General features: G+C 37.2%; 1 protein-coding gene across 1 annotated transcript; it reads right to left on the bottom strand.

The window, feature by feature from the left end:
* Positions 1-2,007: 2,007 nt before the first annotated feature.
* On the bottom strand, positions 2,008-25,207 carry LOC132218359 (sulfotransferase 1B1). Its single transcript, XM_059669509.1, has 8 exons — positions 24,791-25,207; positions 19,616-19,818; positions 19,207-19,335; positions 13,911-14,008; positions 12,298-12,424; positions 11,380-11,474; positions 7,402-7,582; positions 2,008-2,322 (listed from the first exon to the last, which is right to left on the bottom strand). Exons 2-8 carry the CDS (start codon positions 19,761-19,763, stop codon positions 2,210-2,212), a joined length of 891 nt encoding a protein of 296 aa, XP_059525492.1. The 5' UTR covers positions 19,764-19,818; positions 24,791-25,207; the 3' UTR covers positions 2,008-2,209.
* Positions 25,208-25,283: the final 76 nt, after the last annotated feature.

Genomic DNA, 25,283 nt, shown 5'->3' with positions numbered 1-25,283 from the left:
ACTTTGGTTTCTTAAAAAATAATTTCTTGAATTTATTAGTGAGGTGCCATGAGAGAGGGAGTAATCACATCGTTGCCACATATTTGCTATTACTGTCCTCACATCAGGTGCCATGGGTTAGAGAGAAATAGAATGAGCTTCATCTAAGTGGGTTGTTTTTTTTTAATTATAGCAATGATTGCTTGGGGGGATAATGATAAATTCACTATTTCAGGGAAATTAATTTGGTGGCAGTTCTCTGAATAGTCACAAAAGATATTCAGTACTTTTAAAGCTGTAATTCTAATGGGAGTCCTACTGTGTGGTGCAACCTGAGAAGTGAGTGAACCTGGATGTTGCCATTTGAATCAGAAATTAAAACATGGATAAAAGGCAACGACCTGTAAGAAATATAAGGACAATTTATATTCTACTGTTTTTTCCACTCTATCCACAGTGCCTAGAAAACTACCTGGAGCAGAGCTAAAGATCACTCAATTTTTTTGAGTAAAATCCAGTTACAGAGACATATTTCCACAAAGGACAACTAGGGAAAGTGGAAATTATTTTATCCTGCTAGTGGAGGCAGTTAGTGCAGCCAATCTATTACACAGATTAAAGGCTAGTCCAGAGATATTTTTTTAAAAATAAACCATAGCATCAGAAGTCCAGACCACATTAGCTTATTATGAATAAAGATAATAAAGCAATTGGATACATGATTGGCTTTACCTCCTTGTTGGCAAGAGTATTCTAGAAAGTTGGAACTGTTCCACAATACTCTTAGCTATTCAAGATTAATTAAAATGTTTTAAGGAACATGCACACACATTTCATTCCCTGAAATAATTAATAATACATAAGATAGATATTAAATGTCAAAACAATTATCTCTAAGAGCATAGCTATACCACTCCTAGGAGTTTTGCAGTTGGCATTAGATTAGTCCCCTATGGGGGTTGAAAAAGACAAGTTACAAGCTTGAGAGCTATTCCAGGTGCAGTGGCTGACAGCAGAGATTTGCCTATAAAGGCAAAATATTGTACCCAAGTTATCGTAGCCATCTCAGTTGTGGCTAAGGGTGTCTGTCATGTGTCAGAACTCCTCCCCAAAACAAATAAGTGCCCAGGGCATTTGAACCAAGCTTGAGTTTGGGAACTTAGGCTTGGCATTTAACTTGGCACATGAAATATGACTTACAGGCAAAGGTCTTGCTGCATAGAAAGATAAAAAATAATTACTCCCAAGGCAAAGGTGGAACAAATAAATATTCTAGGAAACATTGAAGAGCCCAAACTGAGAGGTATAGTGAGAGATACTGGAAAGAAGGGATGTTTGGTATGGCATAGTGGATATTCAGCCTAGAGAACATCCCTTAGACACCAGATTGGGAAATTTTATCCTCAGTTATGATCTTTTCTGGGGTATTAAGGGATCCAATCCTGTTCAGACACAAGAGGAAATAAACTGAAGTTCCCAAATGGAGACCAGAGTCCAACAATAGACAATTCTCAGAAGATAAGAGGCTGATAAGATCTAGGAAGGATTCTCCCCAGAAAACAGATTCCAGCCCCCAGTCAGGGTCTCAGGGTAGATGTCCAGTTCTCAGGAAAGAGTCCAAGGGAGGCTAATGACCTTTCACCTTAGTAAACTCAGAAATTAGATACTCGGAAATTAGAAATTTGGGGATGTACTTAGATTAGGGACACACACATTTCCAAAATCTAAACTACATGATGTGGGACATGAAGCATGTTATCAAAATAGAGATACCACAAGGCCATGAGCTATGATTCAGGGAACATCTTGAAACCCAGAAAACAGCCGTGGTACAGTGTGTCCAGAACCAAGTTTTCAACAAAGGGAAATAGGGGCAGAGCTAGGAAAGATGGTTTCAGTGTGCAAACATTTCTTGGGCCATGTTAATAGGGAGGCAAACTTCATTTTTAGACCAAATGTATGGAGATTGAGTAGGATAACTATTTTCTTGGCAGTACTAGGAAAAGGCAAGAATAGTCTACAAAAAGGTAATGATTGCTCTTAACTTTATAAAATTCGGAAGCTCAGAGTCAGGAGCAAAACTGGGAACTGATTAATGACACTGGAAAATCAAAGTTTTAAAAGCACAATTGTCCCTTTTAAACCCCATTTGATTGTGCACATCAAATCACAACTATCCTTGTTTCAACAAATTACAGGTCAATTCTTTTAGATTTGCATTGTATGCTCTTCAAAATTCTGTGCGGAACTGCAGTGTACTTCCAGACATTTCCTTCCTATAAATGGCATCAAATTTCTCATTTTGGGCCACTGTGAAGTAATTCTTCCAGTCACCTGCAATCCCTACAAATAAGAAATACAAAAACATGTGAAGGAATAAAATATTTTCATTATGAAGGTACAGCTAGCATATACCAAAAGAAAAGGTTAGAAAAGTTGAAGAAAGACTTTCTTTGTATCTGAATACTTTAAAATGTCATTTCTCTTTTACTGGTAATTCCTCCCACCTAGAAGGTGACTTATAACTATAGAGTCCAACATTTAAAGACACTTTCTGAGAAGGATTAATTTTCTTGTACAGATTTATGGGATGTACAATGTGGAGTTTCCTGAAAGAAATCCTTTTAGAGTTTATAAATTTCCCAAGTTATCCTATATAATAAAAGGGCAGCAACCATAATGACCAGAATGACCACTCAACCAGTCGCTATGAAGTGCATTGACCACCTCTCAGTCCCTTCCCTAACCCCTGGCCTGCAGGTTCTGATCGCAGCATGGAGAATGGGGAGCCATAGGGAACCAAGTGGTTGGCGGTGACTGGGTGGAAGATGGCCCTGATTGCAGGCTAGGCCTAGGAATGCTAACTGTGCATGATTTCATGCACTGGGCCTCTAATGAATTATAACTGGGCACTGGTCAGGCATATTTTATTCCATGAGTTACTTTTGGAAACTGTACAAAGAAGTGGTCAACAGCACAACCAAACCATAAAATAGAGAGCTAATAAGCATCAGTTCATACTTATGCATACATGAGAATGCTATGAAGCTTATATGATACTTGTTATTTCTGAGTTCAGTAGACTTATATCATATTTGCATTTTAGATGAGAAGAATAGCATCAGACATAACATTCCTGAATTATCTTTACAAAAGTAAACTTTTGTGATATAAATTTATTTAGTTTCTTAAACTTGGATTCTTATATTTATTACTGTTAATGTGCTTGGAGGAAACATTTACTTTGCTATATTATGAAATATTAAATATGTCCTATTGCATTGTATCTATATTAACTTGTGATGGTTTGGTGAAGAATCAAGCCCTTTTAATGAAAAACATCCCCTTAAGTTGTTTCCCTAGTTATTATTCTTTGTTCTATGTGTACATGATGGCAAGAGCTCTTAGGGATGTATATGAGGGTTGTGTATATTCAAGATAGTACCTATGTGAAGATATTAAAAAACAGAGAGCACAGGTTTAAACAGTAAAGACTCATATAAAGTACTCCGATGATCTTCTGTTTTGAATATAAATTAACACATATAAATATATATGCATTATTTTTTTAATTAAATTTTTATTGTTCAGATTATTACATTTGTTCCTCTTTCCCCCCCCATAACTCCCCTCCTCCCAGTTCCCACCCCACCCTCCGCCCTCACTCCCCACCCACTGTCCTCTTCCATAGGTGCACGATTTTTGTCCAGTTTCTTTCCGCATCTCCCACACCCCTTTCCCCCCCAAGAATAGTCAGTCCATTCCCTTTCTATGTCCCTGATTCTATTATGGTCACCAGATTATTTACTCACTTGATTCTTAGATTCACTTGTTGATAGATGCATATTTGTTGTTCATAATTTGTATCTTTACCTTTTTTTTTCTTCTTCCTCTTCTTAAAGGATACCTTTCAGCATTTCATATAATACTGGTTTGGTGGTGATGAACTCCTTTAGCTTTTCCTTATCTGTGAAGTTCTCTATCTGACCTTCATGTTCTGAATGATAGCTTTGCTGGATAAAGTAATCTTGGTTGTAGGTTCTTGGTATTCATCACTTTGAATATTTCTTGCCATTCCCTTCTGGCCTGCAAAGTTTCTGTTGAGAAATCAGCTGACAGTCGTATGGGTATTCCCTTGTAGGTAACTGGGTTTCTTTCTCTTGCTGCTTTTAAGATTCTCTCTTTGTCTTTTGCTCTTGGCATTTTAATTATGATGTGTCTTGGTGTGGTCCTCTTTGGATTCCTTTTGTTTGGGGTTCTCTGCGCTTCCTGGACCTGTAAGTCTATTTCTCTCACCAGGTGGGGGAAGTTTTCTGTCATTATTTCTTTAAATAGGTTTTCCATATCTTGCTCTCTCTCATCTTCTGGCACCCCTATAATTCTGATGTTGGTGCGCTTGAAGCTGTCCCAGAGGCTCCTTACACTATCTTTGTATTTACGGATTCTTTTTTCATTTTGCTTTTCCAGTTGGGTGTTTTTTGCTTCTTCGCATTTCGAATCTTTGACTTGATTCTTGCGCTCCTCTGGCCTGCTGTTGGGTGTCTGTATTATATTCTTTATTTCAGTCAGTGTATGCTTAATTTCTAGTTGGTTCTTTATCACAACATCAAGGGTCTCATTAGATTTCTTGAGGATCTCACTACATTTATTGGCGGTCTCACCAGTCTTTTCGAGGGCCTTACTAAGTTTATCGGCAGCTTCTAGACAGTTCTTAAGAGACCTTAAAAGTGTGGTTCTGAACTCAATATCCTCCATTGACAGTTTTGTCCTGTTTCTTTGTCTCCACATTTTTTATGCTTTCTTGGTACACCCCCTAGTGGTCTTTGTGCGCAGTCTTGTTGCCTTTAAGCCTTGATTGATGTCGGCAATACCGGGGGTGATTTGACCTCCAGGCTAACTGGCTATGAGAGTCCGCTGTGTCTGCAGTGGGAGGGTTTCTGTGCTGGATCTCTAGGGCGGTGCTAATCTAGCGTTTGCCTGAGGCTATCTGGCAAATGGTTCTGTGCAGGGCTTGGGCGGGGCGGGTCGGGTCCCCAGGGATCTACAGGGCAGGCGGAGCGAGCAGTTATGGCTGCTCTCAGTTCCTTCCCCAGGGGCTCTGCCTCTCAGAGTCCCAGCAATGGCTGCAAACCTCCGAGAGAAAGCTGCCTTCGAGTTCCGACCGAAGCCAGACAGTCCCGCTTCTCCCGTTTGAGTCTTGGTCCCCAGAGACTCGCCTGGATCTGGAGCTCAGAGTCTGAAACTCCCTCCCGATTGAAAACAACAACCACGCCCTCCGCCGCTAGCCCTCTCCGTGCGCGCACTCCGCACCTGAGTATTTCACTTCAGCACTGTGCCTCCTCTGAGTCTGGGTATGATATTCTCTTTCCTCCTAGTTGTAGAATTTCCACTCAGCCAGCCTTCCTGTGGTTTTGGATGATGTCCGTTCTGTCCTTTAGTTATATCTCTGAAGTGGTTGTTCGAGGCAGCGATCTCCGGAGTTAACCTATGCCGCCATCTTGGTTTCTCCATATATGCATTATAAGAGTAAGGAAAGTGTAAAAATTTTTTCAGATACAATAAATGTTGGCCAAAGCCCAGTTTTGTCTGCTTTATTGAAATTTGGGACACAGGTATAAATATTGGACATCATTTATCCTGTCCCTACTACCTTTACTACTGTGTGGCTAAATTATAACATTGGTTTATTTGACATAGAATTCTTCAAGACTTGAATGGCCCTTTGAGCCCTTTTCAGCATCCATTTACATGTATGTCTCTTGCATTGCATTATGAGCCTCCTGAAGCAGATGCATGTGCCATTCAACCTTGCATATTCTACAGGATATGTGCTAACTATAAATATTTATGAAGTTTTTCCTACATATAACTTAATGAATGAGTGTGTATTCTTTAAATGTTTATTGAATGCATGAATAAATAAATGGATAGAGATATCTTGAATTGTTTAAAGTAATAAGGCTTGCTACTTTTTAATGTATTATTTATGATCAGAAAAATATTCCAAATGCTTATGTATCATTTACCTTAATCTTCCCCCAAAAGCTGTGCCATAGATTTTAGTACTTTCTCCATATTTTTAGTGATGTAATCTTAGTTTTGGCAGATTAATTAATGTATTCAAAGTCATGAATTTGGGGAGTGGCAGAGTCTAGATAAATTTCAGGTCAATCTGACCATATAGGACATGTCCTTTACCATTTCTGAAGGGAATGTAAAACTGTTTCTCTTATTAGGCCAGCATGCGCTCTTTTAGGTTGAAGTCGGAGAAACCATATGATTCAGATACTGAACTTATTTCCTCTATTGCTATATTCTAATGAGAATCATGCAGTGGTATCAATTTTCATATTATTGGGGATAAAACTATTCTAGAAATTTCAGTCAATGACCTGGCATAAAATATTTGTCTTGTTTTATAAAGTTTTTCTTCTTAGTCTCCCATCAGAAAATGTGTGAGTGTGTATTATTAGTTTTCTTTGTTCAAATTTGTAATGCACTATTCACAATGAAAAATTTGCTTTGCCTTCTTATACCAGAAGCCGTTTTGAAAGGTTAAATGTAGCATTTTTAAAAATCAAACACAATTTTAAAACACTGAAACTATTTTCCATTTTAGTAAATTCTGGAGGAAAATGTTTTATAAAAAATTTAACCATATACTCTTTCAAAATTAAGGGTTTTCTCTACACATTTCTATCCCCAATACTTTCCCAGGATTATGTTTACTTCCCAGTGCATCAACTGAAATTCTACCCTTTCCCGCCAATTCAGTAAAGAATATTGAAAACAGAGGGTGGTATTATTAAGTGGATAACTTCTCAAATTTGTTTAAGTTAATAATTTGTTAAATGCATTATTTTTGTCATTAATAAAACATTTTAACACAAATCATATACAACGAGCTACAATGGAAGTAAGTTTTAGGTAGCCAAACTTCCCATAGTGTAAAAAAAAAAAAAAGTATTTTCTCTTGGTGAATCCTTTTTAACAAAGTTTCCTAAATAATATGGGGACTTTAAAGAACATGGTACTATAAGGAATGACATTAGTTTCTCACTGAGAAGGAGGTCTATGCCAATTTAGCAAAGATTGAGAATTTAGATATAACAAATTTGGAATGACTCATATTAGAACTGACAAGACCATTCCCATGTAGCAGAGTAGCAAATACAAGGAGAAATATGTATCAAATACTCAAGGTATTCTGAAAATAGGTTTATAAGCTTTATTTCCTTTAATAATTTCTAATCTGATTCAGCAATGTTGTGTGGTTAGTATTTTTAGTGTCCTTATTTTATAGATGAGAAAATTGATACCCAAATTGGTTAAGTAATTTGGTAGAGATCACAAAGTTAATCCTAACCTCAGAGTAATACATAACAAAATAAAAACAAAAGTTAAACTTAGAAAAATATTCACCTTTGCGCATAAAAGGGGATTTACTGTGATCCATCACTGAACTTGGTATATGTGTATAATTCACCAGAGGGTTGTCCTTCATCATTCCAAATGAGGTGTGATGGACAATCTTATTTAAGATCTCATCATTTAGGTTTTTCTCTAGAAATGTAGCAATCTTCTTGATTTCCTGCATTGGATTCTATTAGTGGGTAAAGAAACATATCCAAGAAAATGGTAAATATAATGTAAAAACTATAATATTTATAATATGTATTCATAAATGTTTATTTTGATAGTGAATCAATATTTTATGTTTAGCAAAAATAGAGTAGAAATGTTTTGTTACAAATCTTATATTTTTAGTTTACATTAAAAGTACAATAAGAATAAACCTTAAGCTAAATATTAACAATACTTATAAGAAAACAATCTTAAAACCCATTGTAAGCTCAATTTGTAATCAGATTTGAATTGTGCATGATTTAGAGACCCAGTATCTTTTTATTCTTCCCACCTCTCTTTTTTTGCTTTTAATAAAAACTTATTTTACCCAACCAGTGTGGCTCAGGGGTTGAGCGTCGACCAAGAGGTCACTGGTTCAATTCCTGGTCAGGGCATATGCCCGGGTTGTGAGCTCAATCCCCAGTAGGGGGCATGCAGGAGGCAGCCAATCAATGATGCTTCTCTCTAATCGATATTTCTATCTCTGTATCCTTCTTCCTTCTCTCTCCAAAAAAAAATTAATAGACATATTTTTAAATTTTTCTTTCTTGTTTTTAGTAACAATATTTAAAAACAAAAATAATAAATTCATAGAAAACTTCAAGTATACTTGCTTTAAGATATACTGATTAGACCTTGCTTAGACATAAATTATTAAAAATAAACTCTAATAAATGAGCAAAGTCATTGAGACCTAAATTATCCATTAGCTATTGAGGATAAAAAGAATAAAATATAAGAAATGGGTCATTTTCCAGATTCTAATGACATAAATTTAATTTTTATAGCTTTTTAGGATGCCAAACTAAAATCTGGATGGATATGTCTAGAAAGACTTTGAGAAAGTGATATCTATGCTGAGTTTAAAATGGTGAATATAATTTAGCAACATGTGTGGTCTTTTGAGGTGTTGGACAGTGAATTTTCAATAATGAAAATATTAAAACTCTTGGAGGTATTAGTGTCTCATAGTTCAAGGGAAAAAAAAAACCTACACAAAATGGTTGGAGTTAGATCTGAGATTTTTGTAGGAGCGAGAGAGGCCATAAAACTGGAAAGATAAGTTGGGTTTAAATTAGAAATATCCTTAGATATCTTGTTGAAGGATTTGGACTGTATCTGTAATGCCAAAGGAAAGAAACAGCTTTTAATAATGTGTCTTATTAACTCTGTGCCTGTATGTGTGCACATGCATTTATACACATGCCAGAGGCTAAAACCAACAGTAGTTAGCATATTAATGCAAAAAGACCCATTGGAAGGCCAATATTCAGCAGGGCTGAAAATCAGCATGATATTGTCCTGCTGTGGGCTCAGTGCTGAAGGCAATTCCCTAACCTGATAATCCTTTTACTGTTTACCAAACTTTACCTTTGATATGCCTGTATGCATTGCTAAGCGCAAATGTGTATTCAAGTAAATAAAAAGCAGACCGGCCAGAAGTCAGAGAACTTCTCCTCTAGAGAGAGGTTTCCACCTGACCCCCCATGCCTTCTAAATTCATGTTTCTTGTCTAGTGTTTTCATTTGTGCATGGCCCCCTCTTCAGATCCTGTATCCTCACTGCAACAGGTTGCAGCATACACGTGTATGTTTTGGAAGGGAGGTCTCTAGAAGGGAAGTTATGATAATAGTTTATGTTTGTGACCTTGATGAAGAAAAATAAAATGGCTAATTAAGGGGTGGCAATGCTTAGACTGAGTAAAAAGTCAGAAATGATGATAGTGAAGAAAAAGCCAAAAGAAAAATTAGTAGTAGTACTAGGAAAACACCTAGATGAACAGGCGAATAGAGAGCAATTTCTCTTAGGGATTCAATGTGTTTGGAGAATAATCTGGCCATAATCAAAGTATCAATGGAGACTTTGCTTTATAAACCAGCACAAATTCAAATACAGGGTGCTGGCTCCTATCGAATCTCCCTCTCCTGCATTTCTCTCTCACCTCATTGAGAATTTATGCAGACACTCATAAACTAGATGCAACTAATTAGGCTTCTCTCTGAATTTTATTCTTGATATGTAATTGTAATTTTGCTCTAATATTGTTATATTATACCTCTTTATATAACATTGTCTAGGAATATCTGTGTGGCAGTAGAAAACATTATATTTTAGTAATTATTATCTGTGTAGAAGATCTGAGTGGGATTCAAGTATCTGGATATGCTTACGGAGCTGATTAGACTACACTGAAAATCAATCAATATAAATGAGTTGATTTGAATAAGGCATGTTAACTGAATAAAGAGGAAATGTTGACACCAGAGCGTCATGTGGGAGACAGCATGATGTGTGACTCAGAATTTGGATGTCAGCCCAGATCAGGAAATGTATTTCTCCATTCTGTGGAGAAAAGGAACTATATTAAGAAGGAAAAATTGCTCTTTTCATAAAGCTAACAAGTGCTACTCATGTGTGTAGAAAGAGAGATACTTGGAACAGAAGAACAATTTTATATCTTATAAAGAATAGGTAATTGAATATGATTAATCAACACCACTTTAGTTTTACAGCTGTGTATGCCACCAAGTTGACATTAATTGCCTCAAACATTGGTAAGATTTAGACCACAGATTCTCCATGGGCTGCAAACAAGTGTGACAGAGGTGGGAGCCTGTGCAGAACAGAAACACTGAGGACTCTATTGATATGATATGAGAAATAATCTGGGGGTTAATTAGAAATACATGGAGCAAGGGAGATTTTACCGGAACATGATTTCTGGTATGCAAAATGGGATTGTCACTAAAATGTTTCTTAATACTGCTTACTCATTTATTTATTAACTCATTCAAGCAATCCATTATTCACACAATATAGGTGCTATATTAAGTATTGTGGATGCAATCACAAGAATAGTAGCTATGGTATCTTCCTTCATGAACCTGAAAATCTAAAAAGTATTCTCATTTGTAAGCCCAGGCTTTTAAAAACTAGAGAAACTTGATTTCCACATAGTTCCCATATGTGTGCATGCACACACCTACACATTTGCCTAATTTGAGTAAAATAGCCCCTGAATAGGCCTGGAGCTTTGCAGTAGTATTTGAACTAATACTGGTTCATAAGGACACTAGATGAATAATTGTGAGACCCTGACTAAGAGGGAGGTAGTAAAAAAATAAAGGAGGGGAGCACATTTGAAGAATACAGTAGGGCAGGTGAACCCATGGGATGTTCTAGTTGAACTAGATTCACTATATGGAAGCTAATGAGGACAATTTACTTTCAAGTTTTGAAAACTGAATGGACATATAACTAACATCATTAACCAAAAGAGAAGAAAATAAGTACATTTTGGAGAGAAAGAAGCAAGGTAAGTTTAGTTTTAAACATATTAAGTTTGGTGTTCATGTTAATAAAAGCATGGGTTTGAATTCAGTGTAGGAATTAAAATAAAGTTTGGGGGACATTAATAGCACATAAATAGTTTTGGTAATAGTGGGCATGGGCATGAACACTAAAATATAGCAAACAGCTTAAAAAGAAAAATGACCAAGTGATAGAGATACACTAATAAACCATGAGAGCGTGATAATGTGTTAGATGGAGGAGAGATTTTCAGAAAGTAAAGGTACTCAAAACAAATAGGATCAGAAGAATAAAAATGTTAACGTTTTCACAATTAGAAAGTCATTAATGATCTGAACAAAATTTGGGTAAGCAGACATGAAGAATTGGAAAAGCAACCATATCATTTTGAAAATTTTATATTAATCCTTTTATCCCAGAATGTAGTGAGGAATTATTCAGAATGAATTTTTACCATTTTACCTCTTTCATATCTTCATAGTGCAAGAAAAGTATTGGGTGTTCTTCTTTTTTCTTCCACCAGCTCTTAACATGATTAAACCAGGAACCATAGGCCACTAAAACAAACAAACAAACAAAAATCTATTTCCATAGCATTCATAAAGATTTGTTCCTGAAAAATAAGTCAAATTGTACAACCATTTTGTGGATGTTAATAATCAAAGGAACTGAGAATGTAAGGCCAATTTAACCATGAATTTATAAATAATCAGACTTTAAAATATAAGGTACAAGGAAGCATTTCAATTGAAAATACATTTACCTTCAATAGGTTAAACTTAGCCTCACATGGAAGGAGACTATTCTTTTTATGAAGTACTCATATCAAATATTTACCTAAGTACTATGAATATGTGTATAACATTTTTTACTATTGGTTTTGACAAGGTAAACAATTTCTATCATGAGCAGAAATTGAGAATGGATTTCTAGCAACTAAAAAGAGGTTAGAGAATATTTTCATTAAGCCAATGGTTTTGTGTTTTTAAATATTTTTTTATTGATTTCAAAGAGGAAAGGATAGGGAGAGATAGAAACATCAAAAGACGAGAGAGAATCATTGATCCAGCTGCCTCCTGCAAGGCCCCTACTGGGATTGAGCTCTCAATCTAGGCATGTGCCCTAACCTGGAATTGAACCGTGACACTCAACTACTGAACCATGCTGGCCCGGCATGCCAATGTCTAACACCAAGTTTATATTGAATATCATAGGAAAATATTAGACATATTTGATTTAATTTTTAAAATGGTATTTGAATATACTTGTTACTGACTGGGAAAAATAAGTGTTTTAAAAGGAAAAGTCATAGCAGTAATAGTTAATAGTATTATTAAAAATTAAAAATTACTTATTAATTTTAAACCAAGGTCTACCTACCATTTCCAGCCATGAATCTCTCTAGATATTCATCCCAGGTGCCAGGAAGAGGTTGCAAATTATTCATTAAGTCAAAATGATAATATGAGACTGCAACATCCTTGGCATTTCGAGCCAGATAAATCATCTGCAGGAGAAGGAAGAAATGGATGGCATTTTTAAAGAGAAAAATGAACAAACAGGCAAAGAAAGCAACATATTTGAAATCTATGAAATATCTACAAATCAATTTAAAATTTTTAAAAATAAACATACTCATACCATACAATTTAATGATTGCATTACTTGGTATTTACCCAAAAGAGTTAAAAAAATAAGGTACACAAAAAAATGTCCACATGATTGTTTGTAGCAACTTTATTCATAATTGCCAAAACTTGAAAGCAACAAATACGTCCTTCAGTAGGTGAGTGTAAAAAAACTGTGGCACCTCCAGACAATAGAATATTATTCAACACTAAAAAAAAAATGACTATTAAGTCATGAAAAGACATAGAAGAATGTAGAATGCATGATAGAAAAAATACAATCTGTAAAGGCTACATACCGTGTAATTCCAGTTCCATACTGTGTATTTCTCCAAACCCATAGGATATACAACACCAAGAAAAATTCCTAATTATGGACTTTGGGTGATAATGATGTGTCAATGTAGGTTCCTCAATTGTAACAAATGTACCACTCTGGTGGGAAATGATGATAATAGAGAATCTAAATGTGTGTGAGGGCAAAATGTGTATGGGAAATCGCTTTGACTTCCACTCAATTTTGCTGTGAACCTAAAATTGGTCTAAAAATAAATAAATTTCCTATAAAATAACATATTTTTTAAAAAAAGAATAAGGGAATATTATGGATAGCTTTTCAAAATTTACGATTCAACAACTTAGAATTTCTCACACATCACAAACTAGCAAAAGTCAGCTAAGATAAAATAGATAATCTGAATAGCTCCACGATTATTAAAGAAATGAATTTAAAATTTCTCCAAAACAAATATCCAGCCATAAATGTTTCACCAGAGAATTTTATCAATCACATAAGAACATCCTATGTTGAATTTTCAGAGAAGACCAGACTACCGGAGACAGCTGGGAAATAACAGCAGCAATATTGTGCTGAGATGAGAATCCTTTTGCTACATAATGTTGGAAACCTTTAGTATGTAGGATTAGACTAAAATAATTGAGCCCTAGGCCAGGGGGCTCAATTGGTTTGGATGTTGTTTCATACACCAAAAAGTTTGCAGGTTCAATTCCCAGTCAGGGCAATTAACTAGGTGGAAGGTTCATTTCCCAATTGGGGCACATAAGGTAGGCAATAAGTCAATCTCTCTCTCTATCTCTCTCTCTCTCTCTCTCTCTCTCTCTCTCTCTCTCTCTCTCTCTCTCTCTCCCTCCCTCCCTCCCTCCCTCCCTCCCTCCCTCCCTTCCTCTCTGTTTAAAATCAATAAAAAACATAACTTTGGGTGAGGATAAAAATATATTTGAAGCACATTCATTGAAACACTTTCTTATGTAGCTCAGTTCTCAAGGTGACAAGTAAATAAAACATCTGAGCAATTATTTACTATGTGAGTGAGTCAAGAGTCACATTAAAAAATTGACTGGCACCTTGCAGTTGTTCTTCCAAAAAGACTCAGGAAGGAGATCAATGGGTAGATGTGTCTTCACAAGCCGGGGTGATGGATTCTTCTCTAATTGCTCTACACCTGGGGAAATTTAGTTTGGTATATAGAGATATTAGAGTCTCCAAGGACCCTGCATTTCCTGATTTTCTCAACCAGCCTTTCAAAATATTTCTGAACAGTATATAATGTTACTGAATTTTAAACTAATCATAGGCATTATTTACCCAGATTCTAAGAGGCGATATTGTATGATGGTTCAGGGCATAGGATAAGAGATTAGTCTCCTTGATTCAAATCCTAACTTTATCACTGACTCACTGTGAGACATGTGAAAGTAGCCCAGTCTCTATGCTTCACTTTCTGCATCTCCAAAATGAGGAGTAAAAATATCAATCTTAGCACTTTGGTTTTATCGTACCTGTGTATGTTATAAATAATTATAAAAATGTTTTCTCTATGTCAAAGAGATATTAATATTTAGTAAGTTTCACATCAACTATAGTTTTACATCAGCTATTATAGTAGCGGTGATGTCATTTTTGTGTAGCATCAGCTTTTTTTCTGCATTTTCATTATTTCCTTTATGTGTCATATGTATATGCAAAATGAAAATGGTGTGCAACTTTTAGGTGTTAGCTGAATTCCCCAAAGTCATACAACTAATATGTGGTTGAAGTCTTTGGACAAAGGCTATATAAACTCCCCTGAGGCAGAAAGTATCCATTTATTTTCTATGTTGAGAATCAGGAGGATCTCACTACATAAGCGACGTGGCCAGTCTGAAGGCACTTGTGGAGTAAAGACAGAGAATTTGTGACATAGGCTAGGAAGAGCTGTGCTAACCCTTTTAACTTACTTTTCTCTTAATGGACTTGTGGCCTTTATCATATACCAGATATAGCTGTTACAGATGTCATTTCCTATAGATTCATCAAGATCTCATTATTTGTCGTCTCCTCTTTCAGGTTTCACAGACAATAAATCATAAAGTCCTATTCACAATATTACTTATATCCAGTTTAACATCTAGATTACCTGTTAATCCTACATTATCTTCCCACCTTTTGAATATGAAGACACACTTGCCCCAAATTTTATCTGACTCACTCATTCAAAGCAATCCTATGTTTCACCTGTTTACAAAATTTTATTGCAGATGCTAAAAAGTTACCCAGTATCTCTCTACTAAAACATCCTTTTAAAATGTTCTATATAGCACTTATTTTTGTTTCATCATCCATTTACCATTGTTTATTGTCAGTTCTCATGTGTCTTCCTTGTCACCACCCCCAAACACACAGGGATAGTGTTTGTTTTGTTTACCAACAAATGCTTTCTAGAGAGTAGTGCATAGCACATGGTTGTATTAAGAAAACCCCTTAATATCAATGAAGATAGAATTGGAAGACTTAGAACAGTGGTTCTCAACCTGTGGGTCGCGACCCCTTTGGGGGTCGAATGACCCTTTCACAGGGGTCACCTAAGACCATCGGAAAACACATATATAATTACATATTGCTTTTGTGATTAATCACTATGCTTTAATTATGTTCAGTTTGTAACAATGAAAATACATCCTGCATATCAGATATTTATATTATGATTCATAACAGTAGCAAAATTACAGTTATGAAGTAGCAACAAAAATAATTTTATGGTTGAGGGTCACCACAACATGAGGAACTGTATTAAAGGGTCACAGCATTAGGAATGTTGAGAACCACTGAATTAGAAAATAAAGATGCAGACATTCTGGTTAAATTTGAATTTCAGATTAACAACAGATGCCTTTTAGTATAAGTATCTCCCATGTAATATTTGAGATATACTTATCTAATCAAATAAAAGAGAAACATACAAATTGACCACACCTCCACTATGCCCCAAGCCACGCCCACCAGCCAATCAGAGTGACCATATGCAGATTAACCTAACCAAGATGGCGGCTGGCAGCCACAGAGCTGGAGCAAGCAGGAGGCTTGGTTGCCCCGGTGATGGAGGAAGCCAAGCTTCCTGCCTGCCCTGGCAGGCTGTGGCCTCCGCTCAAGGCAACAGTTTAAATTATAGAAGATAAATAAATCCCAGATACCTGCTTCCAGCCAGCCTCCACTGGGACATTGGGTGGCTGTGGGCCGTGGCCAGCCTGCAAACAGCCATCAGCCCCTCACCCAGGATGGCCATACCCTCATGGGGTGAGGGTCCCTGCTGGGGGGCTTTGCCGCCCTGCAAACAGCCATCAGCTACTCACCCAGGCTGGCCAGGCACCCCAGCGGGGACCCCCACCCTGAAGGGGCTGTGACCAGCCTGCAAACAGCCATCAGCCCCTCACCCAGATGTCCACACCCTCATGGGGTGAGGGTCCTCGCTGGGGGGCTTGGCCAGCCTACAAACAGCCATCAGCCCCTCACCCAGGCTGGCCAGGCACCCTAGTGGGGACCCCCACCCTAAAGGGGCTGTGGCCAGCCTGCAAACAGCCATCAGCCACTCACTCAGGTTGGCCAGGCACCCCTGCAGGACTCCCCTCCCTGAAGGGGGTGTGGCCAGTCTGAAAATGGCTCTCAGCCCCTCACCCAGGCTGGCCAGGCACCCCAGCGAGACCCCCACCCTGATCCCGGACCAGGGCAAACCAGCTAGTCCCCACCCATGTACCCGGCCTCTATCCTATATAATGAAAGGGTAATATGCAAAGTGACCCTAACAACAGAAAGACTGGGAATGACTGGTCACTATGACCCACACTGACCACCAGGGGGCAGACGCTCAATGCAGGAGCTGCCCCCTGGTAGTCAGTGCGCTCCCACAGGAGGAGCTCTGCTCAGCCACAAGCCAGGCTGATGGCTGCCAGTACAACAGTGGAGGGAATTTCTCCTGCCTCCTCATCAGCGCTAAGGATGTCCGACTGCAGCTTAGGCCTGCTGCCCGCTGGCAAGTGGACATCCCCAGAGGGCTCCCAGGCTGCCAGAGGGATGTCTGACTGTCAGCTTAGGCCCAATCCCCCGGGGAGCAGGACTAAGCTAGCAAGTGGTCACCCCCAAGGGGTCCCAGACTGCGAGAGGGCACAGGCCAGGTTGAGGGACCCCCCGACCCCCGAGTGCACAAATTTTTGTGCACCAGGCCTCTAGTACTAAATAAAATTGTTATCTGAATTTCAGATTCAATTGATTATCCTGAATTTTATAAGAAAAAATTAATTATACATCTATAAAATTCTTATTTCATTATGCTTCTACTGACCTGGTAGTTACAGCCACTTTACTCAGCATATAGAAATGAGAGATCATAACATTCCACAACTCACTATTCCTCAGTGCCATGACATGAACTCATGTTTATTTCTTTTGTGGAGTTTTCCCACATTGTTGCTCCTTTTCCCTTCCTCAACTTTCTTCTGTCTTGTAATTGTTTTGCCATTGATATCCTTTAAATGAACTCTTTTCATGCACAGATATAAATGTTGGCAATATGTAATGACACCACAAGTATTCACATTCAGGCTCCAGACTAAATCTGAGTGCCAGTTTATCCTCCTTTACCTGGTGTACCTCACCTGCTCATTCTCCGGCAATGCTACACAGCCTTACTAAACACCTCCAGCCCCCGTCTCCCACAAACAATCCCTGACTCCTGATTACTTTGATTCTACCACTTTCTTATTTCATACTTTTCTATGGGCCTCAAGTCTTAGGTCACTCTAACACTCATTTGGTTGCTTGTTCTTCAGTTCCAAGCTTTAGCATTTTCCCTCTGACTTCAGGCAACCACATAGGAAAAAGGACACATGCCCAGTTGGTCTTTCTCTGCCTGTGTAAACAACTAGCTCCATTAGGCGATAGCATTTGGATTCTGCTCTTTAAATTGATGTATAATTTCTTCACTGTACTTATTCCGGGCTTCCAACAGCACTAGAGAGCCAGGCCTCACTTCTTAACACCTCTCACTTGCCTTCAGGACATCATACTTTTCTGATTCTCTCTCAGCTCACTGTTTCTTTTTTTTAAATAAATCTTTATTGTTCAGATTATTACAGTTGTTCCTCTTTTTCCTGCCAAAGCTCCCCTCAACCCAGTTCCCACCCCACCCTCTGCCCTTACCCCTCCCCCCACTGTCCTCATCCATAGGTGTACGATTTTTGTCCAGTCTCTTTCCGCACCCCCAGCTCACTGTTTCTTAAAAATTACAAATTCTACATGATCTGTCCCCAGCAAGCCTCCAATTGTTTTGCATCCCATTCTTCCCTTCTTTCATTGTTGTTGGTTATTGTAGTTTTTTTGTTTTGTTTTTGTTTTGTTTTGTTTTGTTTTTTAATCCTAGGACTATGCCAATGCCTTGTCTGCACTTAGGTCTTTATGACTAATATTTCTTTTTTTTTTTTAAATATATTTTATTGATTTTTCACAGAGAGGAAGGGAGAGAGATAGAGAGAGTTAGAAACATTGATCAGCTGCTTCTTGCACATCCCCCACCGGGGATGTGCCCGCAACCCAGGTACATGCCCTTGACCGGAATCGAACCCGGGACCTCTCAGTCCGCAGGCTGACGCTCTATCCACTGAGCCAAACCGGTTTCGGCTATGGCTAATATTTCACCTTCCAGAAATATGCTTTCTCCAACCATATGCATGGTTTTAGGTCTCAATTCAGGAGAGATATTCCTCATCATCCAGTCTAAAGTAAAGTCTCCTGTTGTTCTCTTTCATAGAGTCCTATTCTCTGGATACGTAAGACCAATAATATGCACATGTTGGTAGTTTATTTATTTAATGTCTCAATATTACCATAAGTTTCTTGTGGTTAGGACTTCTAATTTACTAATAATCTTGTATCTAGTTCATATAATAATACATAATTATTTGGAAGCACTTAATAAATATTTGTGAAATAATAAATAAATTTTATTAATAATAAATTTTATTTTTAAAAGGGATTGGTACTTATTTATTTATTTATTTAACTACAGCAAAGTTCTAAATTAGGAACTTATTGCTCTACTCCACCAAATTCTACACAATAAGTCAATAAAATATAAGGAATTTTTATATTATCAATTAAGTTTTTAGTTGTTTCCTACAACAAAACTCATTCATTTTTGGTTATCATACCCAAATATGTCATAGGCTAAAACTGCAGTTTCTCTATATGCCTCAGTTATTGTATTGCTTTCAAACTTCTATTTTATGTTACCAAATTCACTCCATTTTTAGTGGAAATCATAAACACAATAATTAATATGTTAGATAAATAATCTTGAAAAATAATAATTTCCAAATGGTTTAAAATTACCTGACGTTCTTAATCCAGGGACAGCCATTTCCAACATTGGAACTTTCACAGTTATAAAATCTCGCTTACATTTCTCAACATCTCCATCATTTAAAACCATGTCCACAATTTCACTTACCCAAGTGGTACCTGTGGCAAAAAGCAACATTTTTTATAAACCATAACCTGAATCTCAGGGGAAAAGTACCTATTGGAAGCCTGCCATCATGATATATTTCATTAGAAACTTAATTCTGCAGTTTCATTTTCTATGCCCCAAATGCCCATTTTAATATATTTGAAGTAGATTGCTAGACTGACTGATAGGCATATTAATTTTATTTAGGATGATAATGATTTTAGAGAGAAGTTGATTTTCAGAAAACAAAAGTTGATATGAGACCTGCATTTTTCAGGCCACAGAACTCACCTGATTTGGGGTAAGTGGCTATCACAATGTCATCTGGCCTGCTGTGGAACTGTTCAATCCTTTCCCAGTTGTCCACAAAAGCATAGATCATAGGATAGCCATGAACCATCTTCAAATTTTTTCTCAGTACGTCTTTGGGAGTAGTCATTTTGTACCAAATTGTACAGATTCTTAATAGAATATTTTTTTTTTACAGTCAAATCCTGGAGAAATAAAGAGAATGAAAATCAGAAGCTGAGTAACTGATGTTATTCATAAGAGACCGCAACATGGCACAAAGTAAAATTGGCCTCTAACACACTGAGCACAGAGATCTAAATACAAAGGGCGTTTTTGTGGGTATATAGCTGTAGATTGCAAGAGCAGCAATTGGCCCAGTGACAAGCAGAACAAAGGTCTTTGGTGGAAGCTTTGGAAGGAAAGGGAACTGCATATCTTACTTTGAATTTAAAAAATCAGACCTCAGAGACTTATGTTAAAAACTATCTGGACTTAATGCAAAGTAAGTGTATCACTCATGATTATACTTTACCTAATTTTTCCTTATAGAAAACTGTTTTCTTTCCTACCATTCTTTTTCTGTCCAGAATGCATCTGTTTTCTCTGTCTGCTTGTAAGTTCTTTGTCACTGATTTTGAGCAATTAAATTACGATGTGCCTTGGTGTGGTTGTTTTCATGGGCGTGTGTCTGTGTTCATGCATGCATACTTCAGGTTTATCAAGCTTCTTAGAAATGTGAGCTTTACAGTCATTATTTCCCCAAATCTTTTTTCTGTTTCTTCTTCCTTCTGGGATTTGAGACCCCATACAATTTCTAACAGCTAACTGATGTCCTATTCATTTTTAAAAATTCTTTTCTCTTTTTGTGTTTTAATTTGGATGATATCTATGGCTATGCCTTTATGTTCACTAACCCTTTCTTCTACAATATGTAATCTGTTGTTAATCCCATCCAGTGCATTTTTTTCAGACATTGTGGTTTTCATCTCTAGAAAATCATTTTGGGAATGATTATATATTCCCTGTCTCAACTTTTCAAACATATTGAACACAGTTATACTGACATGTTTGCAGAGTCTGCTTAAAGACACAAAACAAGTTAATGGCAACCCAGAAATAGACTTAATTTCCCAGCTCTGCTTCCTTTGTCACAGTGCAAATCTACCATGAGTGGGATCTACCCAAAGTCAACAAATGTTCGTGATTTATCTTATTCAAATAAGAGGTTTACAGTTTATAAGGAAATCATTCTTTGACAAAGCAAACTTTCCCTGACAAAAAGCACAAGCTCTCCACACTGTGAAAATGTCAGAGATTAATGGTATGAGTAACAAAATGAAAATAAGGCAGCTGATCTGAATACACCCTGGTTACATCTAGGATGTGGGTGTAACCAATTTAGAAACCCAGGAGGATTAATCCTGAATTAACATGGCTCATTGTGACTAGTGGCTGACGATGATTTCAGAATAATACTGGGAGATGAGTCCAGGGGGTAGGACTGGAAAATATAAGAATACTAATCTCATTGAACCAGATACATTGGAAGATGGTTCATTATGATATTTACTTTTAAATATAAAGTTAGTTCATAAAAAATCTTTTAACTATAAGCATGCTCAAAATGGAAATCATTCAAAAGAGCACAATTATCTGTGGATGCAAGACAAAAACTTAAAGAAGAGAGATTTAAAAAGCAAACTTTGCCTCACAATTTAATCCCCTATTTTAGTTTTCATTGTCTGTCAATAGTGCTGCTGTTGAAAGGAACCCTCGGAGCCTGAAGTAGTCGAGGAAGGGCAGGGCTAGGGAGTCCAGGGAGGGGGGAAAAAGTAGTTTCAGGATATGATCTGTATGTAGTAGTCGGTGACTTTACAGTCAATTAAGATATAAAACAGAGGCAAGGCCTGCTGTTTCAACAGCTGGCAAAGCCAGGAAGCACTGAGGAGGAAATGAATCAGGGTGGTGGCCAGAATTGAGCAAAGTAAAAAATTGTATAGATTTGAAGGTTTCCACAAGCCTTCGAAGGATTTGAGAGGAATGCATAGACCAAGAACCAGAAAGATCAGTGGATGAAAGACCGTTGCTTCTCTAGCACATGTAAGAATGACTTCTAATTTTGGTTGTGATGAAAAGTCATGATGTTTGTGTGTATGTGCTTTCATCTGGAAGAAGCATAAGTTCCCAATATCATGGAAAGAGCAAACTTCAGCATAAGCAACAATTTTGGCAGCAGAAACAGAGAAGCTAGAGCTAATGGTTTAAGAATGGGCAGATACATAGAGAAGGAGTGAACAAGAAGCTTGTGTGTGGAGGAGTAGAAATGTGCTCCTGCCCTCTACCCCAACTACGTCAACCACCCTATAAGATTCCCTTTTGGTCTAGTTTCTGGTATCAATCCTTTTATGAAGAACATTTGTTTCAAACTTAAATACAATATAATCACCAACCCCTTACTCTGGTAATTACACTGATCAGGGTAGGCTTGGTGAAGTCAAAAGGCCCAGAAAGAAAGTAGCACACTTTTATATATCCCATTTTACTTACAGATTTAAAAAAAAAAAAACCCAAATTTTAGACATATTTGTGTTTCTAAAAGACCTTGCCATTAACAACAGATTTCTAATTTTTTTCAGCCGGTGCTTTAATTTTTAATTTGTGTGGAAGGCAGAAGTGTGTGTGTGAGGGAGAGAACCTGGTTTATTTGTGTTTTGCTGCAATTATGGGAACCATAATCCTTCTCAGTGCATGTGCAGTACAAATCTGGAGAGTATTGAGATCCATCCTGTTAACATCAATGTGGCTCTCTTTGAGGATTTGGAACATATGATTTTTTTCTGTGATATTCTCTAAGCTAGTTTGTTCATTTTTTGTATGATTTTGTAAGTCTGTAGACTGAGGAATTTTCTTTCCTTTTGATGACATGCAGATATTGGTTTCCACAAACTACCACCTTCCTGCTCACCAGGCAATCAAATGACATGTTCCAAAGACACAGGGTCAATATAGTCCTACCAAAGTTTAGAAATAATATTTTAAATTGGATATACAGATTTTCTATTAAAAATTAACTTTTTCAGTGTTTGTTTAAAAATAACTGGGGCAAGATAATAATGGACATCTAGACAACCTGAAATCAGGCAAGAATTGGAGAACTCATAAATAAACTCATCAGTATAATAGATTATTGGACTAGCCCAGCCACAATTAGTGAAGCCATGCAAAATAACAGCAGGACCACTGAAGTCAGTGCAGGGAACCTATGGGCAAGAGGGTGGCCTCTATAACCAAACCCCCTGAGCTTTAAATTTCAAACTCAAGTCTCACCTTTCTGTACCTCTACAAGAAAAAGAAAAATCTAAGAAAAATATTTAAAACTTGTTTATCTTAGTTGAAGTTAAGTTTAAAATTATCTTGTAATATAAGTTCATGCATCATAGGATAATAAGGGGAAAAAATGATGAAACCCCATTCTGTAGATTTAGGCCAGGCTGTTGGGGTAGTAAAGAGAAAGGTGTGTCAATTAGGTCAATTTTTTGTATCAAATATATGAAGGGTAAGGAAGCCCTAAAAATGAAATTTTCCATACAATAATAGGCTTTTGTTATTCTTTTTTTATTGTTTAAAGTATTACATGTCTCCTTTTTTGCTTTTGTTATTCTTGTTTGCTAGTTGTTCTCATAAAAATGTACACACTGATAAATGTGTACATTTATATACCACACAAGAATATATATACCACACAAGAATAAACTCAAAATGGATTAAAGACTTACATGTTAGATTAAAACCCATAAAAACTCTAGAAGAAAGCATAGGTAGTAAAATCTCAGACATTTCTTATAGCAATATTTTTTCTGATATATCTCCTTGGGCAAGGGAGACGAAAGAAAATTAATAGGTTTACATCAAACTAAAGAGTTTTTGCACAGCAAAGGAAACAGTGAAAAGACACCCCACTGAATGAGAAACATATTTGCCAATGATACATCTAATAAGAGGTTAATATCCAAAATTTACAAAGAATTTATAGAACTCAATACCAAAAATACCAACAATCCAATTAAAAATGGGCAAAGAACTTGAATAGAGACTTCTCAAAAGATGACATACAGATGGACAATAGACATATGAAAAGATACTCAACATCACTAGTCATCAGAGAAATGCAAACTAAAACCACAATGAGATATAACTTCACACCTCAGAATGGCTATCATCAATAAATAAAAAAATACGTGTTGGCAAGGATATGGAGAAAGGGGAATCCTAATACAGATTAGTGCAGCCACTGGGGAACGCAGTATGAGTTATCTCAAAAATTAAAAAAATGGAACTGCCTCATGACCCTGTGATTCCTCTTCTTGTCCCTGGAGAAGAAAAGAATAACAAAGTTTGTCCAGTCTCCATTTATATATACCTCACCCACTTCCAACACACACACACACACACACACACACACACACACACACACACACCTCCTTTCTAGGAAGAAATGAAGGGCAAGAATTGTTTTCCTAGAAACCAGACCAACACACACACTCTGACTCAAAAAATACAGGAAGGGCATAACCCCCACTCTTGTTCTCCACAGAGTAAAAGGGCTAGAACTGAAACATTCCTTCTCTTTTCCAATGTAAGTTGGTTCTTTCTTTCCTTTAGTAGCCTTGGGAAAGATAAGCAACTGCCTGTTCTACCCCATAACTCTGCCAGTGGTTTCCATTTCCAGAAAAAAACAAAGTTTAAGGAAGGTGTCTTTGGCCTGAGACCTCATAAATTGCCTCAGCAAAACATTAAAATGATATATTCTATTAATATGTAATTTACTCTTTATAACCCAAATTTATCTTCTCATTCCTCCCTTCCTGACCTGAACAGCTATGAAGATACCTCTACCCCATATCTGAACCTCCTTCACTCTCAGCCTGACAAAGTTTATGGTTGGGCAAGAGTCCCTGTTGACTACATTGCTTGGCCTAAGTCTTAAAAATTGAATACTTAATGGTTTGTATTTTAGATTGAATAGAAGCTCTTTGTGAATATATTAACAACTGAATCAAAATAGTATATAAGCAATTAAAAATATATCTTGCCCTGGCCTGTTTTTCTCAGTGGTTAGAGTGTCAGCCCACGGACCGAAGGGTCGTGGTTTGATTCCTGGTCAAGGGCACTCACCTGGATTGCAGGTTTGATATCCTGTTGGTAAATGTTTCCCTCCATGTCCCGCATGGTTCAGGGTTCAGTATCTGGAACAAGAGCCGCACACAAATGAAAGAGAAAAGACACGAGATAATTTGGGAATATTGGGGGCCAGGCGGGTAAGTCCAACTCAAGAGGAAAGACTTCCACCCGTGCTCAGGCTGCACCGACCTTTTATAGTCAGAGGTAAACAGGGCAGTGGTCACCATAGTTACACAGTTCTTGTGAGTTTCACTTGTTTTGACCATAGTTACACTTCCTGCACTTCCCTCAGCCCATTAGCTTCCCAAATAAGATCAAGGGAGTGTTATAAGGTCAAGCCTAATTATGCTAAGAGGACTGTGTCCTCTAAGCTGGGACTTGTTTGTGACTTTGCCAACAGGTCAGTCCGAGGCTTAACCCTATATCAGTTCCCCACAATATCCAGCTCTGGTCACCAGAAGCAACCAATAGATGTGTCTCTCTCACA

Source organism: Myotis daubentonii, chromosome 1 (genome assembly GCF_963259705.1).
Source record: "Myotis daubentonii chromosome 1, mMyoDau2.1, whole genome shotgun sequence".
NCBI lineage: Eukaryota > Metazoa > Chordata > Mammalia > Chiroptera > Vespertilionidae > Myotis > Myotis daubentonii.
Note: the sequence above shows the minus strand (reverse complement) of the source record. Positions and strands in the feature narration are given on the sequence as shown.

Bases quoted from the DNA above. Each gene is read 5' to 3' on its own strand.
- LOC132218359 (XM_059669509.1), bottom strand. From the start codon at position 19,763: ATGACTACTCCCAAAGACGTACTGAGAAAAAATTTGAAGATGGTTCAT. The intron at 12,425-13,910 runs GTGCCAGTCAAT...CTTCTCCTGCAG, and splicing joins TTTGGAAGAACAACTGCAAG to ATGATTTATCTGGCTCGAAA. The intron at 11,475-12,297 runs GTAGGTAGACCT...TGTTTGTTTTAG, and splicing joins GAGATTCATGGCTGGAAATG to TGGCCTATGGTTCCTGGTTT.